The sequence below is a fragment of the Euleptes europaea genome, chromosome 11, assembly GCF_029931775.1.
Source record: "Euleptes europaea isolate rEulEur1 chromosome 11, rEulEur1.hap1, whole genome shotgun sequence".
In the NCBI taxonomy this organism is placed as follows: domain Eukaryota; kingdom Metazoa; phylum Chordata; class Lepidosauria; order Squamata; family Sphaerodactylidae; genus Euleptes; species Euleptes europaea.
Window position 1 is genome coordinate 26,652,998 of NC_079322.1, and position 27,340 is coordinate 26,680,337.

General features: G+C 41.9%; 2 protein-coding genes across 2 annotated transcripts in view; one reads left to right on the top strand and one right to left on the bottom strand.

Moving 5' to 3' along the window:
* Positions 1 to 19,927, top strand: part of GLB1 (galactosidase beta 1) — a 36,129-nt gene extending 16,202 nt beyond the window's left edge. Inside the window, exons 11-16 of the mRNA XM_056857057.1 lie at positions 2,231 to 2,305; positions 3,212 to 3,301; positions 5,331 to 5,444; positions 11,250 to 11,381; positions 13,708 to 13,929; positions 19,649 to 19,927. Coding sequence (XP_056713035.1) covers positions 2,231 to 2,305; positions 3,212 to 3,301; positions 5,331 to 5,444; positions 11,250 to 11,381; positions 13,708 to 13,929; positions 19,649 to 19,915 — 900 coding nt within the window. The 3' untranslated portion in view covers positions 19,916 to 19,927. The remainder of the gene's footprint in view (positions 1 to 2,230; positions 2,306 to 3,211; positions 3,302 to 5,330; positions 5,445 to 11,249; positions 11,382 to 13,707; positions 13,930 to 19,648) is intronic.
* Positions 19,928 to 26,021: 6,094 nt separating this feature from the next.
* On the bottom strand, positions 26,022 to 27,098 carry LOC130484153 (C-C chemokine receptor type 4-like). Its single transcript, XM_056857058.1, has one exon. The coding sequence runs from the start codon at positions 27,096 to 27,098 to the stop codon at positions 26,022 to 26,024; it is 1,077 nt and encodes a 358-aa protein (XP_056713036.1).
* Positions 27,099 to 27,340: the final 242 nt, after the last annotated feature.

Sequence of the window (27,340 nt, forward strand, 5' to 3'; positions counted from 1 at the left end):
GCATTATTTTGTCCTTCATTCTGACATCGTAAAAGGATATCATAACATCTCTCGCCTTTGCTCTTTTCAGTTTAGGAGGTAAGGGCATCCTGTAAATTCTATTAATTGCATGGTCCAGTTCTTTTTCTTCTATGTGGAATAAATCAGCCAAAGTTTTCACCAGTGATTCTCTTGTGTCACCACAATCTTCAGGAAGATTTTGCAAGCGTAGGTTAGTTTCTCTGACTTTCAAGTCCATCATAGCCAGTTGATCTTTAGTGGTTTCTTCTTGAGTTTGCAGATGTTCCAGTAGTTTTTCATTGGTATCCACTTTTTTCCTCACTTCTCTATGTTCTTCTGTCATCTTCTTAACCGAAGCATCCATTGTTTTCATGTCAGTTTGTAATGAAGCGACTTGAGTCTTTACATCCTTCACCTCTTTTGTTACAGTGTCCAGTTTTTCAGCTAGCATCTCAGTTAGCTGGCTCATTTGCTTTTCTTGCTGTTTAGCCATTTGTTCCATTTGTTTTGTAAAAATGTCAGTTTGTTTGGCTAGAAGATCTTGGATATTTTTATCTTGCTTCTCCATTGTAGTATCTGTAGAAGGTTTGGTTAGTGCGGGGCTTTGCAGAGATCCGGAGCGTTGCCGTGGAACAGACATATAATCTGGCAGAAATCTCAATAAGAAGGCAGGTTTCCAATCCTTTAGCCCTTGAATATGGTAATTCTAGTATAGCCTCCCAGTGTTTCGCCATTTTTTCCTTCAGTTTTGGCTTCGAATTTAAAGTAAAAATCCAGTTTAAAATATCAAGGCACCATATCAAGAGCAAAGACGCTCTAGGTTGGCTTCTGGAACAGGAAGTAGGAAGTGCCGCGGACCTTCTGTCGTCTCTTTTCTGTGATCAAGCAGGTAGGATGAATTTACCAGTTGCACAGAGAGACGCACTTCCGGTCCTACGATGTCGCTTTGCAGCCAGTTTTCTCTGTCCACGCCAAATGTAGGGTGCCTCTATTTTGCAACGTAGTCGAAAAGTTTTACTGCGGTGGCCATTACCAGAGGAGGGACTTCTTTGACTTCCTCCTTCTCTCCTGGATATCCAAGCTTTCTGTTGGAGGTTAGTTCGTCATTTCAAAGTCTCTTTTGTTTTGTCTATCCTCCGATAAATTTGATAAGCCTCCTGCCGAATTAGTCCGATGTTTTTATAAAGTCCAGTATAATTACTTTTTAGTATGGGAGGCTAGGATTCCGTAGCTGTTCGTTACTTGAATTTCATTTATTTATTTTTCAAGAAAAACAAAGAGGTTCTTGGCACTCAATCAGATTTTGGAGGGTGAGGCCTTCGTTCCTTGATATTGTTGTATAGATGGTATTGGGTAGGGGAGAGCGAAGCCTTAATCCAGAGAGACGTCTGCGGTGATTAAATCCCCTCAAGCCTAGCGGGACAGCATCTGAGCCTGCAGGAGTCTTAAAAAAGCACTCTCGGAGAGCTCAGGAGTCAACACCGCTCTTCTTCGGCAGCAGGAGCATTCCTGACACCCGTTCCACTATTTAGGAATCGGGGGGGGGGGCAGATAAATGCCCCGATTTAGACGTTTCTTGGTCCCCCTCTGGGAGCTCCCAGGGAGGCACAGTGCTTCAGTCAGCAGCCCTACCGGAAGTCAAATTGGGGTCTCATCTCGACCACTTCCTCAGCATTGCTTGTGAAGGAACACATACAGTAGTTGTACTGATCCCTGTGTACTTTTCCTGCAGAGCTATCAGTGGCCACGAAAGGGCAAGTGATGGTAAAAGTTGCCCCTTCTCATGCTGCATCCCAGATTCAAATGGGATCTCCTCACTGCTGCTGTTTCCTGTTTTATAAAGCGCAGCATGTCTAGTTTGCCCCATAGAGTAAGAGTCACTTACTTCGATATGTAGAACCAGTGGACACAGCCCAGTGTGATGTTGGCTTTCACAAGCATATCAGTCTGTTAATATACACAGGAGCTGCATGAAAGCATGGTAGCTCTTATGCTATTCCCATTCATTTCCTAGAGGCTTCCACAGAAGAGCTCCCCCACTCTCCAGCATGCAGCACAGTTGTGCTCAAAGCACACAGGAGTAAGAAATTAAAAAGAAATTCCCTTTAAGACGCTAAAAAAAATGATGCAGTGTGTTCCAGGCAGGTCATCCTTTATATGCCTATCACGTGAAAATGAATAAGATGGTTCTTTGAGGTTCAAAGTCTTCTCTTTGTTGGTCTTATCTTAGTACAAGGAATTACCAAAGGGCCCTATCCCTCCATCAACGCCCAAGTTTGCCTACGGAGAAGTTGCACTAGAGAAGGTAAATGAGTGTATATTGACTTGTAAATGAATGCATCAGGTGCGTTGTTGTTTTGATAAGGAGTCCTGCTCACAATAGGTAGAAATGTCAGTTGGCTTTATGAGCAGTTTGCAAATGATGTAGAGCAGAATAACTGTTCAGTGAGTTGGTCGGTGTGGGGGTTTTGTGCATGGTGTTGGGAATCTGTAGCTTGTCACTAAAGCTGAAAAAATTCTTTAAGATCTTTCCATGGTGGTTTTTGTGACATATCAATGAAGCACTAATTAAGAATTCCATTAAGGGTGGTAACATCTGGGAAATTTTGTTTTTTGGAGAGAGGCATCTCTTCAAGATCTGGGAAGCATAAGAAATATTCTGTATAATCTCTACTACACTTGCATATAAAAATCACATTTTCCCTGTCTTTTGGGTGTGCAGAATTTCCCTCATTACACAGTGACAATATTAACATGGCACGTATCAGGCCAATGATTGGCCTGTTGTATCCACCTGAGACAGTTACGACCATGTTGAAAGCACCAGTAGCTAAAACGGCTAAATGTTTTTAATCTTTTCGTTAATAGGAAAACTCCATCTTAGATAATAATATTTGTTGGGGCTATTTTTCAGGTGCTATGACTGATCTTGAAGAGTACTTCTGTGGATAGAATAGAGGCCAGTTTTTGCCATTTTCCCACCCCCTCTTCTTCTGCCAACTTTGACCTATGCCCCCCCAGGAGTAACATGGGGGGTGGATTTTAGACTGCAGTGAGAGGGAGGAGGTCTGCTCTGCTGATGGAAATCCCTTCTGTCAGTAGAAATGTTGAGTGGGCTCTAAGCCTATACAAGCATGGTTTAAAATTGTTGTTTTGCTTTTGTGCCTTTAAGCTTACTTTCAAATGGTAGCTTGTTTCTCCTGCATTGTAGGTGGGCACAGTGAGGGAACTTCTAAATGACCTGTCACCATCTGGACCGGTTAAAAGTGTCTATCCTTTAACGTTTGTTCAACTGAAGCAGGTAAAAGTTGGTCCGGGAACACTTTTGAGTCTGTATTTTGTATGCTTCATTAAATATTAGGTGATGCAGGATCAGCATACAGTTGAATACTTGATCAAAGATGTGAGTTCAGCTGTTTCATGCTGTGCTGTAGCCTTCTGAGCAAAGCTAATACACATTTCAGGGTGATCTATATTGTCTGTATTCCCTGTGCTGGCTTCCTGAGAACTGCAGCTTTCATTAGGAATTCCTTATAGTCCAGTCTTGGTTATGGTTCTAGCAAGAGCTGCAGGCCACTAATGATCCTAAAATAAACAGATGTACTTGGAGAGAGACCGTAGGAACAGGCAGCCAAAGTACTTGGGGGTGGGGCTGATAGAGCAGCAGCTGGGGAAGCTGAGGAGCAGAACTGTAAGTTTGCCAGTGCGATGATTAGTAACTCAGTAATAGAACTCTGGGGTAAGTGTGATGTCTGAGGAGAAGAGTTGGTTTTTATATGCCGACTTTCTGTATCACTTAAAGGAGAATCAAACCTTCCCCTCCCAACAACAGACACCCTGTGAGGTAGGTGGGGCTGAGAGAGTGTGACTAGCGCAAGGTCACCCAGCTGGCTTCATGTGCAGGAGCGAGGAAACGAATCCAGTTCACCAGATTAGCCTCCGCCGCTCATGTGGAGGAGTGGGGAATCAAACCTGGTTCTCCATATTAGAGTCCACCACTCCAAATCATAGCTCTTAACCACCACACCACAGTTGTCTTAAAGGCTCTTGCAATGAGTGGGCCTGCTGTAGACCCATGAGTGGATGACACTATGGGACAGGATGTGTTTTGCGGGAGGTGTTATGGTAGAAAGAGGAAATGGTGCCTTTCTTTGCTGGGAAACTCCCTTAGCCCAAGGGTTCCCTGGAAAGTACCAGCTGCCACCACTCAGGACCTCCTGAGAACCTCTAGACTGACCCACTGAAAAAGTAGTAGTAGAACAATCACTTATAAGCAACCTGGTAGTACCTGTGCAGTCTAGCACATGAGGAAGAAATTAAGAGAAATATCTCAGAGAAATAGATTGCACTAAGCAAAGCCAAAAAAATGTCTTTATAAAAAGATGTATTTTAAAAGAGAGAGAGAAAAAAGGGAAAGGATGGTTGGATTCAAAATGGGGCGGGGAAAAAGCAAAGCAAAATACAGGGAAAAGCACACAGCAACAGCAACCCAGAGATATTCAAATGAAAATAATACTGTTGAACACCTAGGCTAAACATGTAACCTATGCTGTAGCTGGTTCCTCAGAGCATGGGCAGAGTTCCTTGTGGTATAAAAAAGTCAAAGTAGTCCTTAACCCCTACCCAACTTCCTGTGGACCCAGTTTCCACTTTTGATTTAAGTAACTGTGAAAGAACATGGTTAAGCCAAAATAATTTAATATTTTTTGCTTATTTATTATCCTAATATTAGCTTATTTTCTTAAAGCTAGCCTGTTTTAGTATTTTACTACACAGTAGACAGAAGTTAAATCTAGTGTTGTTCTTCTGACCTATAAGCTGAGAATGTTTGGCACTAGGGTTGCCAGGTCCCTCTTTGCCATCGGCGGGAGATTTTTGGGGCGGAGCTTGAAGGCGGGGTTTGGGGAGGGGAGGGGCTTTAATGCCATAGAGTTCAATGGCCAAAGCGACCATTTTTCTCCAGGTGATCTGATCTCTATCGGCTGGAGATCAGTTGAATCAGCAGGAGATCTCCTGCTACCACCTGGCAGTTCAAATCCCTAAGGAAAGACATCTCAGTACACAGCCACTGTACTGTACCAATTTAAAATTGGTAACGGTTGAAAAGACTTGTACACATTGATGTTGATGCCTTAGAGTTTGATATTATTGAATACATTTAAGGGTACAGTGGCTGTGTACTGAGATTTCTTTCCTTAGGGATTTGCACTACCTTATATCACTACCTGGCAGTTGGCAACCCTATTTGGCACTGCTTTATATCCTTTCCTAACTGTGAACTTCAAAATAACTCTAATCTCTAATGGCTTATTCCCATTTCTCTCTTGTAGTATTTTGGGTTTGTACTGTACAGAACAAAGCTGCCAAGAAACTGTAGTGAAAATAGCACACTCCTTGCGCTGTTTGATGGAATTCACGATCGTGCTTATGTCTCCGTAAATGGGGTAAGACTCCACAATTTCTGGCTTTATTTCTACTGTAACTACAGCTATAACAGTCCCTTCTGGCTTAGGACTTTGCCTGTATGCCTGCTTTGGGCTGGTTCAAGCAATCTCTTTGTAGATCTTCATTCAATGACTTATTGCTGAATTTATGTACTACCTCCATTGATCAGGTATTGTGTTTGAACTAAGGTCTTATGATGCAAGAAATCTAGTATTAGATGTATAATGACTATTTCATGCATGCAAGTGAACACCTGATGCTACAGTTGTCGAGTTACAGACATGCATGTGTGAATGTGAACATATTCAAAAATACATTAGGCAAATAAGGGTAATAATATAGGCAACATGCTTTTACCATCCCAATACCTAAGTAGCCAGAAATCCTATGCTGATACCCACCAGTATGGCTGTGAGTCATGGCCCATACAGTCCCTTCAGAGGCCATCTGTTTCACTCTACCCACCATAATTTGTTAGTAAAGATTCACATGTAATAAAGTTTTAAGAAGCATCCAACATATACCAGGATTGTGGGCCAACATAAAGGAGGAGGGATCTCTGAAATCTGTGTTGTCCAGTGGTCCCAGTAATTTCTGGGCTCTTCCCACAATCATGTACACCCCTACTGTGAGGTGACTGCAAAATGCTGATATGAGAGTAAGAAAAGCATTTTTATTTCATGGCCCCCACAGACCTGGGGCAGCTTACAACAAGGTGAGCCTAAAAGTATGCAGCCAAAATAATTTTTGCTAGTACATGTGATTAATAAAAACCCATAGCAGTGAGTTTCAAAAGAGTTCACCCAATAGTACTTACCATCACCTCTGTCCACAGCCAAGTTTTATGTTCAAAACAGACACATTTTTCACTAGTTCCTAAAGACTAGGAGAGATGCACCCCATGCCATATTTTCTGAGAAATGTCCTTATCTTTAATTCCGGTGTGTTTTGAACAGGAGTTTTAAGAAAAACATTGCTCCAGAAATGTAAGCATAAGATTATAAAATAAGTCAACACCTAAATACCTATTTTCTTCAGTGTTTCTTCACACAATGTTTCTTCTTCTGCACTCAAAAAGAACAAATCACAATGTCTAGCAGCATATTGGTTGGTCCCCATGCAAATTACAAAAGCGATAAACCAGGCTCTCCCCAGAGAAGGCAGGAGTGTTTACACAGAGGACTGCCCAGATATTCAAAAGAAAGGTTTTGCAAATTACCCTCTTTCTTTAGAAATGGCCTGATGAAGACAGAATGAATATGCTCCTAGATCACATTGGAAAGCTCATAAATAGGGAAAGGGGGGGGGGAAGGGAAGAGGAAAAATTAGCCAGCTTTAGATAGCGTTGCTGGCAATCCTACCCTTAGATTTTATAAGTAGGGGATATCATGGGTTGTGGAGACTTCCAAATTAGTACTTCCTCCTCCCATAATTTCATGTGATTTCCCCCAGCATGTAGTGTTCTAATATACACACAACTCTATGCTTCTTAAAAGCTGCTCTTAATAGTAAAACTTATGTATAACATATTTTATAAGCCTTTCACAAACTTTTCTAAAATATTTTTCAAACTCTGAGTCTACATTATAAAAGATCTTCCATTTTCTTAAATTTATTCATTCAAATAAGGCCTAATCTTACATGGAACATCATTTTATAAGTCTTCCACAAAAATTTCAACCACCCCCCCAATATTCCAAACTTTACATTGTAAAAAAAAATCTTCATTTTTCTTAAATTTACTCATTTAAATAAGGGCTGATCTCTCATGTAAAGAATAAGAAATGCTAATTGAACTCACAATTGAAGCAGCTGGATCTTCTATTAAAAAGAGGTACTAATATTCCATCTATTTTTCTCAGGCTCTAGAAGGAATAAGAATAAAAATGCTCCTTTTCAATATACTTACTAAAGGAAAATAAAACCTTTATTCAGACTAGTTGCATACTTTTAGTTCTACTTGTATGTGAATTGATTAAACAGTAACATACTTAATAAAAAAAAAACCTAAATCAATATACATCTACTTCAAGAAATAACAAACAAGGGGGGAAAGTCTCTTACATTCTTTCACATACAGTTATACCAAAATTTACTTCCATTTATAACAGCTAATAAATACTATACCGAAGCTGAGGCGGTATAACTGCTTAAAGAGATCAGTCACAGACAGCCCATTCCTGAGGGGGAGGGCCGAGCCAGAGCACCGCCGCACTGCCTCCAAAGGAGGATTTGCCCCCCCCACTGAAGCCGGCACTTTGACCTTACCTGTGAGCCCCATGGAACCGCTCCATAGGGTTCCATGGGGCTATGCGACCTAGAAAGGTGGCATAACTCCAGGTAAGGGCAAAGGGGGCGTTCCCAGCCTGAAGGGGGACTAGGAAGCCACCTAAAGGCAGCTCTGGCCCCGGAACGCCATGGGACTATGGTGCACGGAGGTGCACCATCAGGACGCAGTGGGAGGCCGAGCCGGCGTTCCAGGGCCACTCTGTCGCGGCAGCGCAGGGAGGCCAGCCTGAGCAGCCCAGCACCAGCACCCATGCCAGTCTTGCTGCCACAGGTGCTGCCACAAGTGGCACGGGCACCAGCGCGGCCACTTGCGCACCTCCTAACAGCTTTCAGCCCTGAAGCTCAGGAGGGGGCTGTCAGGGAGAGACTGAAGTAATTTACAATTAATTTTGAGGTTATAAATGAATCATGGGTACTAGCTCTTCTGCCCCTTGGTTATATCAGAAATTTATCAAATGTTCCTGTCATCCTAGTGCGGCAGCTGATCTTGAGGCAGATCAGCCCATCTCTTCAGTGGAAGGAAAACTTATGTTAGATCCAAGGACTGGGCGAGTAGTGGTGGTAACAGTGAGGACTAGCTTATGGCTTCCCAGATACCTCAAGTAAGAGGCCTAAAAATGTACACAGTATCAGGAAGCCCAGCAGTTACCAACTGTCATAATTTGTATCAGCCGCTCAGGAGATTCTTCTGTGTTGTGTTTTTCCCCTCACTCCCACAATATCTTCTCTCCTCCCTCCCAACTGCCTCGGATCCTTGCAGGCCCAATGGCCGTTTTCAAATCCCAGCTCCTTCATTGGCTCAGAATAGCATTCTGTCAAATGGGTTGCATACCAATGTTCTTGAATGAAACAGGAGTTATCATATCTATTGTTATAACTTAAAAATTCTCTACAAAAAAACCTGACAAGAGAACTAAACTATCAAAAAATAAGCTAGATTTTTCCCCTCTGTGATCTGACCAAAATTTTTAAAAATAGAATACTCATGTAATTATACAAGAGAAAAATACACAAAATCAAAGATTTAGGATTTATGTCTGCTACAGGTCTCACCTAATGGTTGGTTTCAGAATGCTAAAACTCCCTTCAGGCTGTCCACACAGAGATCACCATGGAATATACCTTATATTGCCAATACCCTCAGTATCCCTAAGGAGGGGTGGGGAATATAAAATCCCAAATCAGAAATATCTCCGCATTTGCCTCATATCAGCCAGCAATCTGGGGACAATTTAACTGAGCCCAACTTCTCTCCTAAGGAACTTTTTAAAAAAAATCTTCTTATTCCCTAACCATCTGCTGGGTGGAGGGAAAAGTAGGGAAGATCCACATCCATCAGCACTGGATCTAATCCTAGATCTACTTTTAAAGGCTGGAAGAGGTGCATCAAATCCTGTCTCTTTTCAGAGAGTTGGTTCAGTAGAGTTTTGCCTACAGTAGTGAAAGGTCTATTTTTTTTTTTATTGCCGAGGTCTAACCTGTCCAGCAAAGCCATATGGGGCATGCCGTTCCTTTCTTTTAACATGAATTGGTTACTGCCATATGGGAGAGGCTGGGAAACTTAGGAGTAACTTGCAGCCATGCTCGGATCTAAATCACAATAGCTGACATTTATTTTACAAATAATGTTGAGCATAAACAAAGCTGTGGTTAATATCTTAGTAGATGTAATGTTGTGACCTGTCTGATTTTGTAAATGGAGGGAAGGAACAGAGGGAGGAAGGAGGAGAGTGTGAGACTGGAATGCGCCTGATTCTCCTAACCATAATTGAAAATGTTACATCTGACTTGGCTTTCGAGATCAGGTAGAGTGAGAAACGGTGTTAGGGAAAATCAAGTGACCCATATCTCCTGAAAGTTCTTTATGTATTACTTAATATGCATACCAACAATTGGGGCTGTGGATCTCTTGAGATCCCCTGCATTTATAGCACCTCAGCATTCTAGGTATATTCTAGAACTAGCTGCATATTTATACTCCCTGGAAAGCAACACACATAGGAGGGCCTATACACTGGCCAGATATGCAGCCCTACCATCTGCCATATTAGAAGGGAGATTTAAGAAGATCCCCAAGGTGAAGTTTTTCTCCCTCTCCCATAATACTAGAACACGGGGTCATCTGCTAAAGCTGGAGGGTGAGAGATTCAAAACAGATAAAAGGAAGTATTTTTTCACACACCGCATAGTTAAATTGTGGAACTCCCTGCCCCAGGATGTGGTGATGGCGGCCAGCTTGGAGGGCTTTAAGAGGGGAGTGGATATATTCATGGAGGAGAGGGGTATTCATGGCTATTAGTTAGAATGGATACTAGTCATGCTGCATACCTATTCTCCCTAGTATCAGAGGAGCATGCCTATTATTTTGGGTGTGGTGGAACACAGGCAGGATGGTGCTGCTGCAGTCGTCTTGTTTGTGGCTTCCTGGAGGCACCTGGTTGGACACTGTGTGAACAAACTGCTGGACTTGATGGGCCTTGGTCTGATACAGCAGGGCCTTTCTTATGTTCTTAAGAGACTTTGCCCATGTTACACAAGGGAGCTGGAAACCATTGAGCATGTATTTTGTAGATGTCCCCTCTACAAGTCATCCCGCTTCAATATTATTGATGCTTTGAATAGGGAAATGGGCTCTGGTGATGAGGGTGAATTGACCAAAAGGTTTCTGCTGGGAGACAGCTCACCAATCACCACCCAAGTTGCAAAATATTGTGCAGTAGCAATAAAGCTACGTCGCCTTAATGTACTTCTTTAATCTGTGGAAACGTAAAATTGGGTGATTCCTAATTTTGTTGGCCATGGTTGTAAACATCTACTCTGTATGGTCAGTTTCTGTTTTACCTGGTATGTTAGCTGCAAATAAAATTTATTTATTTATTTTTTATAATTGGGGCTGTGTGAGCTATAGATTTACGGCTGTTTAGACACTCCCATCTTGTGAGCCATTTTGAACAGATCCCGTCTGAGGTGGATGGGGCATGGCTTTTTCAGCCTTTTTAAAAAAAGAGAAAATAGAGGTTTGTTTTCAACTTCTCTCTGAATACGGCATGCCAATTTTTGTTCAGCCGTTTGAACTTTCTGACCACAGAGAGCAGGGAAGCTTAAACTTCGCCAGAACTGATTATTTTCTCTTCAGAAACTGACCCTCTGCCCCTGCAAGATTTCTAGTTAGTTTCAATGATGATCATAGTGTTCAGTCTCTTCAAATGGTGAGTTGGCACTGATTATTTAATTATTTTACTTCATTTTGTATCTCACCTTTCTTGCAGAGACTCATTACGTTACAGACCACTATTTAAAAAACAATTCAGTCAGACAGCAAGGACCTCCCATAGACGATGCATTAGGACCAGGATTACAGAACTGGCAAACAATTCAAAGAGCTACCAAAGGGCGCATTACTGAACCCTCCTTTGACAGTATAAATAAACTAACAAGAGTAACTATGTAATGCAACTTAAAATAGCTTGTGCACTACACCATGTTCCATATTTGTGATTTTTTTTAAAATACAGGTTTCTCAGGGAGTCCTTTCCAGACGGCAAGTGTTAAAGCTCAATATAACAGGGAATGCTGGAGCATATATGGATTTGCTGGTAGAAAATATGGGCAGAGTAAATTTTGGAAGATACAACAATGACTTCAAGGTACATGTTGTCTGTCATAATTATCCAGCAAATATTTAGCCATGCTAATTCTGAACTTGAGGATGGCAGAGCCACACCTGTAATTCTGCTGAATCTGTGTCTGTGACATCGGTTCACATAGGCCCAGTGTAAGAGACTAGAAGAGTCTGGGGACAGTCTTTAACCAGACATAACGCAGCCCTGTGGAGCATTTTGTACTAAACAAGTATTCATTGGAAGTGCAGGCACAAAACCACAAATGCCTGTTGTGAAGAAGAAACCAGGACAGATGCCTAGCACTGTGTGTTGGATTATGAGGGCTTTGTTATGCCCAAATCCTTGTTAAATTAGCAGAGGGCACAAAGGCTGTTGTGCGCAGAGAAGCCCATCCAAACCTCGCCGTGTGCCAGGAACAAAACTGCTAGGAGCCTTTTTGTCGATTTAACTAATATACTTCATTTATTGTAGGAAATCCATTTCTCGATAGGATAGAGTAAAATATAGTTCCCTATCTATTCTAACTAACTAGGATGGAGGGAGATCCAGGACATGCATCCTTCCCTCATGGTGGCAAGATGGAGAAGAGGTGCCCGTGTGTGTGAGGAGGTGAGGAAGAAGCAGGAAGGAAGGAAGTTTCCCTAAGAGTAGCAATCTACACATCAAAGGGATAGTTCAGAGCAGCAGAGAAAGGATGCCCCAGTGTCTTGTCCCCTCTATCTCTCTGACTCCCTAGTCTTGTCCCCCTCTGGAGTCTGAGGTTAAGAGACAGTGCAAAGTCCTTCACTTTCAACACTGTACATTGCAAAATGTGTACACCAGCATGTACCTGATGTGACCTTGTGGTTCTGTAGGGATGAAAGAAAGAAAAAACCCTCTCCCTTTCATAGACTGTTTCTCAACATGTGTTCCCATTTTGAGGTACAATTATTTGAATTGGGGGGGGGGCCTCCCTACAACTTGCTGGAGTGGTGGATAGGCCTGACTCCTCTCTGTATTTTATGTTTTGAGATGGGCCAGGAAGCACAGCATGACCTGGTGTCTCTCCTTTTCATCACAGTCATTATAACACAGAGAGCAGTGTTCTTCCCATTCCCACTGATGGTGCTGGTTAGTCCTGAAGTAGTGCACAGTGGAATTGATATTTGGAATAATTTTTTTCCTCTACAATTGCTTTTGTAGAACTATTATGGGCCATCTGTGCCCTGTCTTTCAACTGTCTGCCTGGGAATTCTCCATTGGTCTGCCTTGGGTTAGAGTGAGCTCCCTTAATGATTCATCAGGGCTAGTTTACATATGATTATTTCTTTACATGTTCTCTCTCATGATTGCCATCATGTGAAGACTCCTCAGTACAAACCATGTCTATGTATATACTCCATTAGCCAATTGCAGTTGCTATTTTTTCACCTACAGAAACAGCTGCTAGCTGTTCTGGTTGACATGTGTACAGCTGACATGATCGATATGATCTTGTGCTCCAAATGGATTTCACAGAGAACATCAATTGGCTGGTTCCAGTCTGTTAAATGCTGCTTAAATGTTCCTTAGGGAGGCTAAAAACATTCTACTGCTTACTTCTGGGAAGGCTTTTTGTGTCATTAGATTTAGCCAGACATGCACCAAAAAAGGCCTCTTAAATCAGCCACAGTTTAGCGGTCTCAAGGTTACATCGCTGGCAGACAGGATGTGGAAACTTGTGTGTGTGAAATGTAGCCTCCCATAAAGTCTAAAGATGAGATCAGAATCCTAGATTAAGTTAACCTTAGAACGGATCTCTGAAAGTGGAGTTTCAAAAAGACTTGTTGGATGTGATCAGGTACTAAGATGGCAGTATTCAGTTTTGGGGCCTTCTGTCTTATGAAGATTACTAATATATCTCTAAATGTTAGCCTTGAGGTTAGTTATTGAGATAAACAAGTAAGACAAGTTCCAAGTTCGTGTTTCTTATCCCTTTGATTTCCTTATAAAATGAACAAATGGGAAAGTTTTATGTGACCATACTGCTTAAGTTTTTTTAAAAACTCTACCTCCCCCCCCCCGCCCCTCATTTCCAGTATTTTAAAAGCACTCTTTTGGTTATACTTTTAAATGGTCAGCTAGTTTCCAGAGAAAGTTATGTCAGCTATTCAGCTTTTACAAATTTCTGCTAATTAGAGATGAACATTATATGAATTTTGAATGAATTTTGAATTCCAGGTAATAAAAAACCCTTATGACATTTAAAAGATACTAATAAACTGAAACTTTTGATAGTTTTTTTTTTAAATGGTTCATCTTCTTCCTTCGAGGTTAGAGTTCTATTGTTGACTTTCTGTCTGATTTATATGCATTTTAAATCTATTTGCAGGGCCTGGTTTACAATATAACTCTTGGTGGGGAGATAGTCACTGACTGGGAGATGTATCCGTTGGACATTGACAGAGCAGTTGGCCGGGGCCTCTATAATGAAACTGGTGGGAATGGATCCAGTTCTGAAGAACCTTCTTTTTATACTGGCAGCTTTTCCATTCCTAGCGGAATACCAGATTTACCTCAAGACACCTATGTCCAGTTTCCTGGGTGGACAAAGGTAATTTTTCATGAAAAATTCATCTGAAATTATTTCTAACCTGAAGTGTCAAAGGTGTAGAGGCACTGTGTGAAGTTGGTTAGTTGGTGTCTGTTGATTGTTATCTTCAGGTCTTAACCAGGATTGAATCTGGATATCTGCCAGTACCCAGCTTGCTGGGGGTAAAGGGAAGATGACTGGGGAAGGCACTGGCAAACCATCCTGTAAACAAAGTCTGCCTAATAAACATCGGGATGTGACATCACCCCATGGGTCAGGAATGACCCGGTGCTTGCACAGGGGACTACCTTTACCTTTTTACCTGCCAGGAACATTTACTAAGTGACGTGCCCCGGCATTCACTGTACATGCTGTAAAGACCAATCAAACTATGACCAATCTGTAGGCTGACAATTTAGTTGGGTAGGAAAGAGATAGAGTTGCTAACTCAAGGTTAGGAAATTCCTAGAGATTTTGTGGGGGTGGAGAGTGGGAGGGATGAGGTTTGAGGAGAGGAGGGACATCAGAGGGGTATTATGCCATAGAGTCCATCCTCCAAAACAGCCATTTCCTCCAGGGTTGCCAACCTCCAGGTAGGTGCATATGAAAAAAGTACAGGATGCCAAGCAAAATGTCAGCTTACCCAAATGTACTGAGATGCTACCCAGGCTCAATGCCTACAATAGTTCACATAATCAAAAATGTGCTCTTCAAATCCAAAGATAGATGTATTTGTATTGCATAGTGCATTATGTATATTGACAATTAACATATAAGAATCTACTAAGCAAAGTGTGGATTAATGTCCACTTGAGCACTGGTTGCTTCCAGTAAGCTTCTTCCACATAAAAAGGTAAGTATTTGCACTCCACAGGTCCAATACACAGAGATCTAGAATTAATTACCAACCTCCAGGTAGGGGCTGGAGTTCACCCAGAATTACAACTGCTTTCCTGTTGCTTCCCTCTCCAAACCTCATCCTCCCAAGGCTCCATCCCCAGATCTCCAGAAATTTCCCAACCTGGAGCTGGCAACTGTAAGAGGGAACTGATCTCGGTAGCTGGGAGAACCGTTATGATTCCAGGAGGTCTCCAGGCCCCATCTGGAGGTTGGTAACCAGAGAAGGAGAGAAGGAATTAGGAAAAGGGGAGACGTTATGGGCGCTTTCAGGAAAGAGAAAGAGGAAATAGTGGGGTAGGGGGAAATGAGATGCCTCCCGCAAGTCCTTGTGGGTTCCTGCTTATACTTATCTATTTTGTATGAAGGTATTTGGTACACTTCACTGCAAAGTCAACATGTGTGGCTATGTCCTCTGGAGCAGTTGTGTTCACGACACAGGACTTAATCATCTCCCATGTAGAAAGTGAAATTGTAGTGGAGGAAACCGCTTGTGGAAAATTAACAAGTTGTATCTTATGGTTTCCTCTCAAAACATGCAGAATTGCAATAACACCTTAACCCAGAGTGCTACTCTGACTAATTCTTATATCTGATCGTAGTTTACTCTTAGAGAGCATATTTAACTCCCTGTGCTCTTAGGTCTATGGGGGAGGCCCGATTCTGTATTCCTCCCTTTAAGGGGCAGGAGTGGAAGGACTTGGGGCCGTATTGCTCCATAGCAGCAACTACACGGTGGCACGTCTGACTTCTCTGCTGCAGATTGGGGGTGGGGGTCACCAGGTAAAACCTGGCTTTTCTGTCTTGTTTGTTTTTTCAAGCTTCTTTGAGTGCCACGGTCGAATGCAGCACATAACTATTAAATGCATTGCTCAGGGGGCATTATTTTGGCCTTCAATACTACAAGAACTACTATTACAATAAGATCAGAGTAAAGCTAACCTACTGTTTGTTTTACTTATCATCTTTGTTTTAAGTGCTATTTTATGTCTTTGTATGTATTTTAGCTCTGTTTTTAATTGTTTTAACGATGTGTACATTTGGGTTTTAATGGTTTTAAAATGTGATTTTGTTATGTATACTTTAATCTGCTAGCTGCCTTGGCCTTTGTGAGGGCAGAAAAGAGGGAGCCATGAACAGACAGGACAGATCTTTCTACAAATATGATAAAAGCCCCAAGTTTGCAGAAAAATCTGAACTCTTAAAAAAACAAAAAACAAAACACCTGTGGGTTAAAACCTTCCAAAATAATAGAAAAAGAATCTGTGGCTTTAAGAAACAAATGACCTCGACTGTTGCTAGGAAACCACCACAGTATTGCCAGTTGAAGCCTTGGTTTATCTCAGTAAAAGGCAGGGGAAGGGGGCAGAGCCCTTCCCAGGGCTATTTTGGCCTTTGAAAGAAGGCTTACTGGGGCCACGCCCGGCAGCAAAAAAAAAACCCTGCAGAGTACATGAATAATAAATATAGGTGAGGGGCAGATAAAAGGTGTGGTGGGTGGGAAGGAGAAAAAGTAGCAGGGAAAGGTGAAGATATAGGGGTTGCTAGAAGGATGGAAAGGAAATAGTGAGGGAGGAGATATAGGGTAGAATGAGGTGCCCTACACAAGTCCTTGTTCTGCACTGCGCAGCTGGCACTGCGTAGCGGCTGGGAAGCGGCTGCCGGAGAAAGAGAAACCTGAAGCTGGGGGGTACAAATAAAGGTACGTTAATTGGTGGGTGGGAAGGAGAGGAGGAAGCAGGAAAAGTAAAGAAGGTAAGGGGGCTTTCAGGGAAAGGAAAGATAAAATAGTGGAGGAGGGGAAAATGACCTTGTGGGTCACCCTGTTATTAGTAGCTAATTAGTAATAAGATTCACCCCGTTACCAGTAGATAATTAGTAATAACAGTACTACTCTAGTAGAGTAAAATTAACGCTACAAAAGGTCTTCCTGAACTGCAAGCAGAAACAGATAAAAGAATAGTTGGGTGTACTGTTCAGCTTCAGCTTTACCAAAATAAACCTCAGCATTAGATGGGTCTGATAAGGGTGCTTCTGAGGTTGAAGCATATTTATCATCTTGTGGAAACAGCAAGAAAGATATCTTAACCCAGAGTAGCATATCTAAAATATGACTTCCAGAAAGGCTAGACATGTGTAACCAAATAAAACAGAAGTCCAGTGGCTCCTTAAAGGCTGACAGAATTTATTCCAACCTAAGAACACAAGAGCCCTTCTGGATCAGACCAGTGGTCAATCTGGTCCAGCACCCTATCTTACACCGTGGCCAGCCAGTTCCTCTGGAGGTCCAACAGGGCGTAGGCCTTCTCCTGGTGTTTCCGTTTGGCACTGGGATTCAAAGGTTGACTGCCTCTGAACATGGAGGTTCTTTCTAGTCACCATGACTAGTAGCCACTGATAGACCTATTCTCCATTAATCTGTCTAATCTCCTTTTAAAGCTGTCAATGCCTATGGCCAGCACTACATCCTCTGGCAGCGAATTCCACATTTTAATCACTTGCTGTGTAAAGACATCTTTCCTTTTGTCCATCTTGAAGCTACTGCCCATCAGCTTCATTGGATGCCCTCAAGTTCTAGTATTTTGGGAGGGGGAGAAAAAATTCTTTTTGTCAACTCTCTCCACTCCCACTCTGTGCATAAGCTTTTGTAAGTCAGATGGATAGAGTGTACGTCTTTAGCTGTTATTTCTACATAGAGTTACAAACTCATGTGTAGGAGTGGGGAAACCAACCCAATTCACCAGATTAGAGTCTGCCACTCATGTGGCGGACTCTACACTTGTTAATGGAGGAGAGGGGTATTCATAGCTACTAGTAAAATGGATACTAGTCATGATGCATACCTATTCTCTCCAGGATCAGAGGAGCATTCCTATTATATTAGATGCTGTGGAACACAGGCAGGATGGTGCTGCTGCAGTTAGTCTTGTTTGTGGGCTTCCTAGAGGCACCTGGTTGGCCACTGTGTGAACAGACTACTGGACTTGACGGACCTTTGTCTGATCCAGCAGGGCCTTTCTTATGTTCTAAATGGATGGGTGTGAGGAGATGTTAAAAAAGAAGCCAATTTGAAACATTAATCAACCAAAGAGAAATCAGTCCATACAGAGTGGGTGGCGGAGGGGCTACTTCTAATTGTAGAGAAGGCCAGAGTGAGATAAACATGATTGAATCAAGCAAAGTACAGTGTGAAACAACTAACTGACATGTGTGAAGGGTGTACCATGTCGTATCTTTTATGGGTAGACCCAAATGGAACACATTACAGTAATCCAAGCCGATGCACCCGCTCATGACCTTTCTCCATTAATGAAACAGGACTTGATTATATTGGACTTTTTCTAGATTGCATCAGCCCTGTTTTGGTTCCAGCTCATAGAATCCATGATATGATAAAGTCATGAGGTGCGGGGGGGAGGGGGGAGAGCACACAGTGAAAATGTTGTGTTGTGTAGCTTTTTTTCCGTACTCCCAAACAGGGATTTTCTCTAAATTTCAGATTTTAGTGTCAATCCTGTTGCATCGGTTACTATAGCAATAACAAGAGCAAGATTCACCACTGTAGTTATTGTTATAGTTTTCCTGAAATGTGTTTTTAAATGTGGCTGGAGAGCCAGAGTGGTGTAGTGGTTAAGAGCAGAGGTTAGGAAGGGTGGACTCTAATCTGGAAAACCGGGTTTGATTCCCCACTCCTCCACATGATCAGCAGACTCTAATCTGGTGAACCGGTTGGTTTCCCCACTCCTACACATGAAGCCAGCTGGGTGATCTTGGGCTAGTCACAGTTCTCTTAGAGCTCTCTCGGCCTCACCTACCTCACAGGGTGTCTGTTGTGGGGAAGGGAAGGGAAGGTGATTGTAAGCTGGTTTGATTCTTCCTTAAGTGGTAGAGAAAGTCGGCATATAAAAACCAACTCTTCTTCTTCAACTGAAGAGGTTGAAAACGCCCCTTTTGACTGATGTAATTATGACTTCTCTGGACTGTTTGTGCCGCTGCTGCTAACTGAAGTTGTTGCTAACTGCTTAGGTGGAGGAGTGAGTGTCACTGGTACCGAGAAGCAGCATCGTTTGCCTTCCTGAGAGGGGGAGGCTGCAACAGCAGCAGGCATTTGCTGCTTGCTTCCTTCGCTCAGCTCCCCACAGCAGGAAGAGCTACATGTGTGCATGCATGTATCTGTGTGCATGCATGTGTATGTGAGAGAAAGCACATGCTCTGCTTCCAAAGGCAGATTGTCTTCCTGCTCTGGAGAGCAGAGGTGAAGAAATGATTGACAGCTGTTTGCTGCTTGGAGCTTGCGAGCTCTGGTCCGGCCCATCCCCTTGCCCTCAAGTTGGGATGAGCTACTCCTTGTCATCATTTCCATACCCCCTTTGACCTGGGCAAAGGACCAGCAGTGGGCACTGTGAATGACTGTACTTCTGGTTGTCCAGCTACTGTGGGCACTGATGCTTCATGGCTGCCTGGGGGACGACGACGGGGGGGGGGCATCTAAAGCCCTCGCAGTTGCCTGATGCCCACCAATTATGCCAGTGAGCCTTGACTCTTCCCATTTTCTCCTTTTGGCCTGACCTGTGTGATGGTGCACATGCTAAATTTCCTGCAGATATCCATCAGGTCACTGAATAAAGAACCATTGTCAGACTTTACACCAGGGACAGAATGGACAAATGTGTATAACTTTGTTAAAATAATGGATGCCACACTCTGATTGATGGCATGCAGGTTTTTTTTTTTGAGAGGAGCTGAATTTTCAGTTAATAAATTCCATATTTGTTTTGATATTGAGTGAACTTCTGAGTCGGGATGTCCAAGAGGGGATTTCTAATGGTTTGATTTTTTACAGGGACAAATCTGGATCAACGGCTTCAATTTAGGGCGCTATTGGCCTGCGTGTGGCCCTCAAGTGACACTGTTCGTTCCGAGCAACGTCCTCGTTTCGTCCGCTCCAAACAACATTACTGTTCTTGAACTGGAAGGTTCTCCGTGTGGCACCCAGAAATGTTTGATAGAGTTTGTAGATAGACCCAACCTCAACGCAAGCCTTCACTGTGAAAGCAATTCTGAGAAGCTGTTTAGTAGAGATTCAGGGCTGGACCTGGACTCTGTATGATGTTTCTTGAATGTTCCTTCTACCTTCCTCTCTTATGCTATAGAGCTTCTTGTTTCCCTCACTCTCGAGTGTGAGAAATCAAATCAGTGTTTAAAAAAATAGGAATGATTTATCTGTGGAGACCTTCTCAAACCAGAGGAAAGTATCAGAGGCAGTGCAAATAGCATTGCCCTTTTTTGCAGAAGAGAGAGAGAATTGTGCCTTCTATGCGTGTGTAAAGTGCTGTAAAGTCACAGCTGACTTACGGCGACCCTAGCAATGGGCTTTCAAGGCAAATGAGAAGCAGAGATGGTCTGCCATTTCCTTCCTCTGCAGCGTCTTCCTTGGAGGTCTCCCTTCCAAGTACTGACCCTGTTTAGCTTCCAAGATCTGACAAAATCGGGCTATATCATGCTGTCTTTCCTCCCGTGCCTACTACAGTCAGCAACAAATGCTTTGTTTACCCAAAAAAAATCCAGTGACTTATGCAAACATTAGTTTATTAAATTGTTGGGCACACATCAGAATAAAAGCCTTTCCCCTCCAGATGAATTTGAATTGCCATCCTCTCGCTCTTACCTCTGTAGTTTTTACCTAGTTCAGATGTCTCCAGTATCAACAGAGCAATGAGCTTACATGATATCAGTATTTGATATACATTAATAATAAGTTTCGTGGAAGAGGCTAATTGCAAGGTAATTTTCTACTTTAGAAAAATAATTTTAAAGCCTTTCTTTTCAAGGCCCAATTTAACTAGTATGAATTTTAAACTGAATTTTAAACCAGGTTGTCCACTTTTGAAACAATAAATTCTGTCTCCCTCTCCCCCCCAAAAAAACACACACACACTAAACATTGGTATTTCACAATGTTTTTTGGTTGATAAACTTCGGCATTTACTCAGAATTTACAGTCAATCCTTTGGCTTCTGCCTCTAAAACTTGGTTCTAAAATTCTAAAATTACAAATCTTATAGAGGTCTGGGTTCAGGAATTTTAGGTTTAGGATATGCAGATCTGATCTTTTAAAAATTGTTGGGTTTTGTTATATTAACTGTACAGTACATACGTTTGGGACTATACAGTCAAATGTCCTGCAAAAAAAAGGAATATCAGCATCATATGTTTGGGACTACTAATCCAGTAAGCAAACAAATTCACCAAGGGAGCCTACTGCCATATTGTGCCCATTGAAATTTGTCTCATTGTCCATCCAGTTTGCACTGTTGTAGAATTCCTTGTTTCTAGACTATGGAAGTGACTTTTATCTGGCTAATATGCAATACAATTGAGGATGACTTCTGGAATTCACTTCACAATACTGAGCAGTGTTCATCTGTGTCTTTCTGATGACTAAAAATGTGCCAAAAGTATGCAACCAGTTCAGTGGAAGATTTAGTTCAGAAGTCATGTGTTCGCACCTTTTTAAAGCTTGTCATAATCTCCCCAGTGTCCTGACATAGTTGCAATGCAAGAGGTGGCCTTTTGTGATGTCTTCCCCAGTCACTCAGGGCCACAACAGCAGAGGCAGGTTACCCACAATGCCATGGTGCATGTCCTATGTTGTGTCCAGACTGCTGTGAAGGCTCTGAGGACAGGCTTGAGCCCAACCTGCAGTATAAGTCTCACACTGAAACCACTACACCACACTGAATCTTGCAGTGTGTTTGCCGCCGAACAGAAGGAAAGTGTTATGTCTGAGGTTATGTGAAATCTCAGCCTGTGGTGTTCACTCGGAGATGTTTCCCCCCCTAACATAAAAGTTAGCAAATTGATTTAATGATGAGTGCATGCAAAGATATGAAGTCATCCATGTGGAGGCTCATTATAATGATATTTATTAATGTTTGCACTAATCTAGACTGGTCCTGAATCTAGTGTGATGCATAAGATCATGGGCTTGAGTAACATTTATAACTGTGAAGAATTTGACCCAGTGATAACCAGAATGTAACACATTAGTTGTGTCTAAATCCAGATAGCTGTGAGGCTTAGGAAAAGACATTTTAAGGATGTTGTTCTGACTGAGAAGATGTATAGTGAACTGTCCTGCTACAGAAATTTAAAGATTTTGCATAGGATGATTTTGAACTCCCCCTAATTTTGCATATTGTTTCTGTGCCATGTTAATCATTGTTACAGGGCAGAGTGACTGTTTCAGGTATTGTTGCCGTCATGGAAATTGTCTTTATTCTACACACTAGATTACTTTTTAACAGTTAGCTACTTTGGAAAAGCTGTAGAAGTGAGGCCTTAAAATGGAGTCAAAGGCTCAATTGTTACATTAAAGTTTGTTCAGGAAGATCAAGTTTTATAGTTTGAATTTATCGAACTGCAGATGTTGTGGATTTTAGGTGAGTGATATTTTTATAGCAGCAATTAATGCTGCACACATACACACAAAGGAAGAGCAAAGAAGAGAAGTTCAGACTGCAATCTTAATCGTGCCTGGGAATGCTCTGTTAAACTCAATGGTACTTACTTCCAAGTAAACATAACTAGGATCAGCCTGCATAAAGGGAAGACTTGGATTAGTCTGTGTGTGTTTTTAATACAGCAAAAAGCTGAAGCTTTTGCTTTCTGTTCTCCCTCATGGAGAGATTATCTCTAAAGATATACATGGAAATATTGCACCTAAAAGCCACCAGGATAATAAATGCATCTTTATGTCAACTGCTATCCCACTAGTTGTGGCAGTGTGGCACTTATGAGCAATTGTGACTGACAAGGAAGCAAAATGCAGAAGTTCTTCATCGTCTCTTCACTTGTCAAGTGGCGGGAAAAATTGATGTCATTCACTGTCTTTGTTTTTGACTTCAGAAAATGGAAAGGTGCAGAACAGTTTCATTTGCTGAGCAGCTGGGCAGAATTCTGTCTGTGTTTCCCTTGAGTTTTCCTGAGTAAAAGAGTTAAACTACAGACTTAATAAAAATGAGAGCTGAAAATGTGATAAAAGAGGCATGGTTGCCATCAGGGCTGGGGCAAAAGGCCCTTTCCCTTAAACAGAGGCTCAAATTTGTGACCTCTGTGAACCCCGGCCCCCCTCAGGAAAACGTGCCCCCCACTCTGTATTTCCATACCATCAACAATTCGTTTACCATTGTGATCTTGAAGTACAGGCGTAGGTCCCCGATAGCCTCATCTGCCTTTCTCTGAAAGCAGAGAGATTACCCTAGCGTTGATGGTTCTAGTTGAGTATTAAAGAAGTCCCTGGTGGGAGGCACAGCTCTCTCACATGTACTATTCAGTCCGTGCTTACAAAAGGTGGATTTACCCTGTGTTGTATCATCAGCCTGTTCTGAGAAGTTCAAAAAAGAAAAACGAAGACCAATCAAATATAGACAGAACTCACTGACAGAATGCTGGTAACTTTATTACTCGTTAAAATGCAAGTTTACAGATATATTCTGTTGGCTTATTCTTCTCTTTCGTGTATGGTCTTGCCATGCCGGTTAAACTTAACAGTAGAGTCTGGTTTTCTAAATAAGGCTGCAATCCTAAAAACACTTTTCTTGGAGTAAGCTCCATTGAATACAAAGGGGCTTACTGTAGAGTAGACTTTCTCCCTTAGTACATTAATTCTTAAGGCGAATGTTCTAATTTTTCTCCTTGAATCCTGAAAGCGGAACTGTCTACTCCAACACGTTAACTCCTCAATTCGACAACTGTAGTCTCTAGAGTCTTATGAGTATGGAAGTGCAGGCCTCGAAAGCACAAGGCGTTTTGATGAACATTTTATGAAATGCTCCCTTCTTAAGTAAACTATCGCACTGTATAATAAATTCACATTGTAGTCTAAAGGCAGATGTGATGACACATGTCTTCTGTATCACTGAATTATTCCCATGTCAAGGTTTGCAGTCAAGGCAACTGCATAGCACCATTTCCAGGTAGGAATGCCAACCACCAGGTACTAACTGGAGATCTCCTGCTATTACAACTGATCTCCAGGTGATAGAGATCAGTTCCCCTGGAGAAAACGGCCACTTTGGCAATTGGACTGTATGGTAATGAAGTCCCTCCCCACACCTTGCCCTCCACTGGCTCCGCCCCAAAAACCTCCCACTGGTGGCTAAGAGGGACCTGGCAACCCTATTTCCAAGTAGTTCCCAGGAGCAAGTTATGATATAAAGCATTATGCGAGTAGCTGAGTTATACACTACTTAGTGTCTACAATTTTAAAGAGGAAAAAAACAGGCAGAAAGCTGGTGATACAAACGAAGGATATTTTATTGTACAAGAAAATGGTTTACTATTTTTTCTTTACAATTTTTTAAAAGAAACGTTTCTTAGGAAGTGAACAGTCTGGCTTTAGGCCTATGAAAAGACATACTACAACTGTAGAATTTGTTGTTTTTTCTGTCTTTAAACAGCTGGCCACTGTGCCAGATCTCTTCGTTTTGCTGTGCAGTAGATTGGTTATGTGCTCATGTGAGACACCTGAGCTTGGAACAAGGCATATGATTCCTTGGATCCATCTAGTTAACATTTGGCATAATTTTTATTGCTGAGAGCTTTGAGGCACAACAACCATTTCTAATTCAGGAACTGAAGTTTTCTCAGAAATTATCCTATGCCAGGGCCTACATGTATTATCTGAGGGTGCCCATAGGTTTTGTGACTTGAATGAATTTATGAAGACATTTTTAGTAACTACAACCTTAAAACAACAAATCTGTAACTATTATTAGTATCTGTGGGCACTGACTTCCCCTATTTTTATGTGCTTAATTAGAAGGAATGGTTACAATCATTATGAACCAGTTCAGCTGAATACTAATAGAGCTTTGTGCATACCATACAATTTAGTTCATCTTTTATTTTATTTTTCTTAATGCTTTATTCGACTGATACCTAATCATCTCAGAACAGTTTATAACAAAATAAGGAAGATCAATTCCACAATGTGTACAAAATAAAACATTGAAATTCCAAGCCATCATTCCAGCATGATTGAAACCTTTTCAATCATGCGTGTTCTGTAGATGCCCAAAATTGAAAAATGTCACTAGTAGTCAGAATAGTACCAGTGGTGTTTTTTATCATTAATCATGTATGTGCTTGCAGAGAAGTACAGCAGCTGACTAACAGTTCTGCCTTCAGCACTGTAAGAAGATTACCTGTGACAGTAAACCGCTTGCAATGATCAAAGGCATTGGGTGGGGATGCTCTTGTTTATAGGACTTCAGTGCATAAGGTGGCATGATGATAGTGCCGGATGCTCATTTCCTTATCAACAATTCTTTCTTTTGCCTCAAAATAGCTGCTTACAACTGTGAGTTCTCTGTGCATTGCCAATACAGATGCACCTCTGAGTCCTACTGAACGGGCTGTATCCATCTTTTGATCTTGCCCATGACCCACCAGTTAGCTGAAATGGAGCTTGGTCATTTATACCAGTGGTAACCAACGAGCATAATGACTACAGTTTTAAAAGAGAGGATAGGTATATAGGGAGAAGTATATAGGAAGAAGACACTTGTGTGCCAAAACTTCTTTTGTATGTATTGGTACTCTAGCTATACACACACCTGTGCAAAGGAATACCACCCCAAATCTTTTGAATGGGAGAGGTATGACTGAGCTGACAGTTTTCAGAACAAGCATGGGAAAATAAAATAATTACAGATTATTCTGTTAAACCAGAGAGACAAAAGTTTACAATATACTTTGAGACTACATAACTGGCACAAAAGCATTAATATGTTGTACACTTCTTATAGCACAATGTAAGAAAGGATAGGATGGTCTTAATGAATTGGTTTCAAGCAGTCTTGCTTCTGAAAGTAGAAAGATCCCAAGATATGAAAGGACTTCAAAAGGAGATTTTATGTGGTATCTTGAGATCTTAAGTACTTTGGTTGACCACAGAGCAAACAGTATAGGGTAGATTGACAGGCCAGGAAGCTTACAATTCTGCTTGGCTACTACCATGAACAACAGATACAGTTAAATGTTTTTCATGATGTTCCCCAAGTTGGCTCCTGCTTTTCCTTCCTTCTTGTCCTTGCCCAAAACAGCAATCGCAGGCTGTGTTCAAGGTTTTCAGTAAAGGAAACATGGGCACACTTTGATGTGTGATGATGTCATGAGTTGATCTGGTATCACAAGAGGTCATTTGTGAATCTTCAGAGTGCCTCTTCATCACTGGAGGATTGAGTACGGGATGAACCTGTCAACTCGGAGAGGAAAGTGTCAGGAAGCCCACAAGGTTTGCAAAGTGTTCTATACAAGATGTTATTCTTAAAGAGCAGCCTGATATATTTCTTGAACTTTTGCCCCATACAGAAGTAGATCACTGGATTGAGACAACAATGAAAAAATGATAGAGTCTGAGATGCCTGAAAGGCATAGTCTAGGTTTGTGCTGATTTGGCATCCTTCAATAATGAGTACATCGTGCAAACACTGGAGGAAAAGCACAATGTTGTAAGGGGTCCAGAACAGGAAAAATACGACCATAACGACAAAGATCATCTTCACTGCCTTCTTCTTGTTTTCATTTCTGCAGTGCCACAGGGCCTTGAGAATATGTGTGTAGCAAAAGGACATGACTGCAAATGGAACCAGAAGGCCCAAAATGTTGAATTCCAAAGGGGTAAAAAGTTTCCATGTCATGTCATTCTTGGGGTAACTTGGCCTGCATATGATACGATTATTTTCAGGGATGGCTTCACTGAATACCAGCCCTGGAACGGAAGCTGCCATGGCCACCAGCCACACAATAAGGCTGGTAAGAGTGCCGTAGCTGACGGTTCTAGCTTTCAAGGCAAACACCACGTGAACCACTGCGAGATACCGATCGATGCTCATGAGCATGATGAAAAATATCCCACTATAAAAGCCAGTCAGATAGACCCACGAGAAGAATTTACATAGCCCGTCTCCAAACACCCACTCGACAGCCACAGAATAAGACCAGAAAGGAAGAGCAAAAACAAAGAACAAGTCTGAGATGGCAAGATTGAGTAGGTAGATATCTGTCATGCTCTTCAGCCTCTTGTATTTCAGCAGCACTAAGAGGACGAGAATGTTCCCTGCCAAGCCAAGCAGGAACACGAACGAATAACACAAGGGAAGGAACCATGATCCAAAATTGTTCACTTCATCTTTTTCACATAACCCTGGACCATCACCATAATTATCATCATATGAGGAAAAATATGTACTTGCTGCAGTTGGTGGCATTTCATCTGAAGCGACCATTTTCTTTCCCGCCTAAAAACAGAAATAAATGTATCAAAATGGCAAATTAATATTTCTCAATCATGGTATTTTAAAAATCAATAAAGTGAGAATGCAGAGCCCCTACTGACACTGAGCGGAGATCAGTTTTAAAAAGTAGTAAGGCAGAGAGACACTGAGAGATAGCATGACCTTGCAAGGTCGCCTGGATTCATAACTGCACAGAAGTTCAGACACCTGATGACGGCAGTCCCATATCTGAT

Bases quoted from the DNA above. Each gene is read 5' to 3' on its own strand.
- LOC130484153 (XM_056857058.1), bottom strand. From the start codon at position 27,098: ATGGTCGCTTCAGATGAAATGCCACCAACTGCAGCAAGTACATATTTT.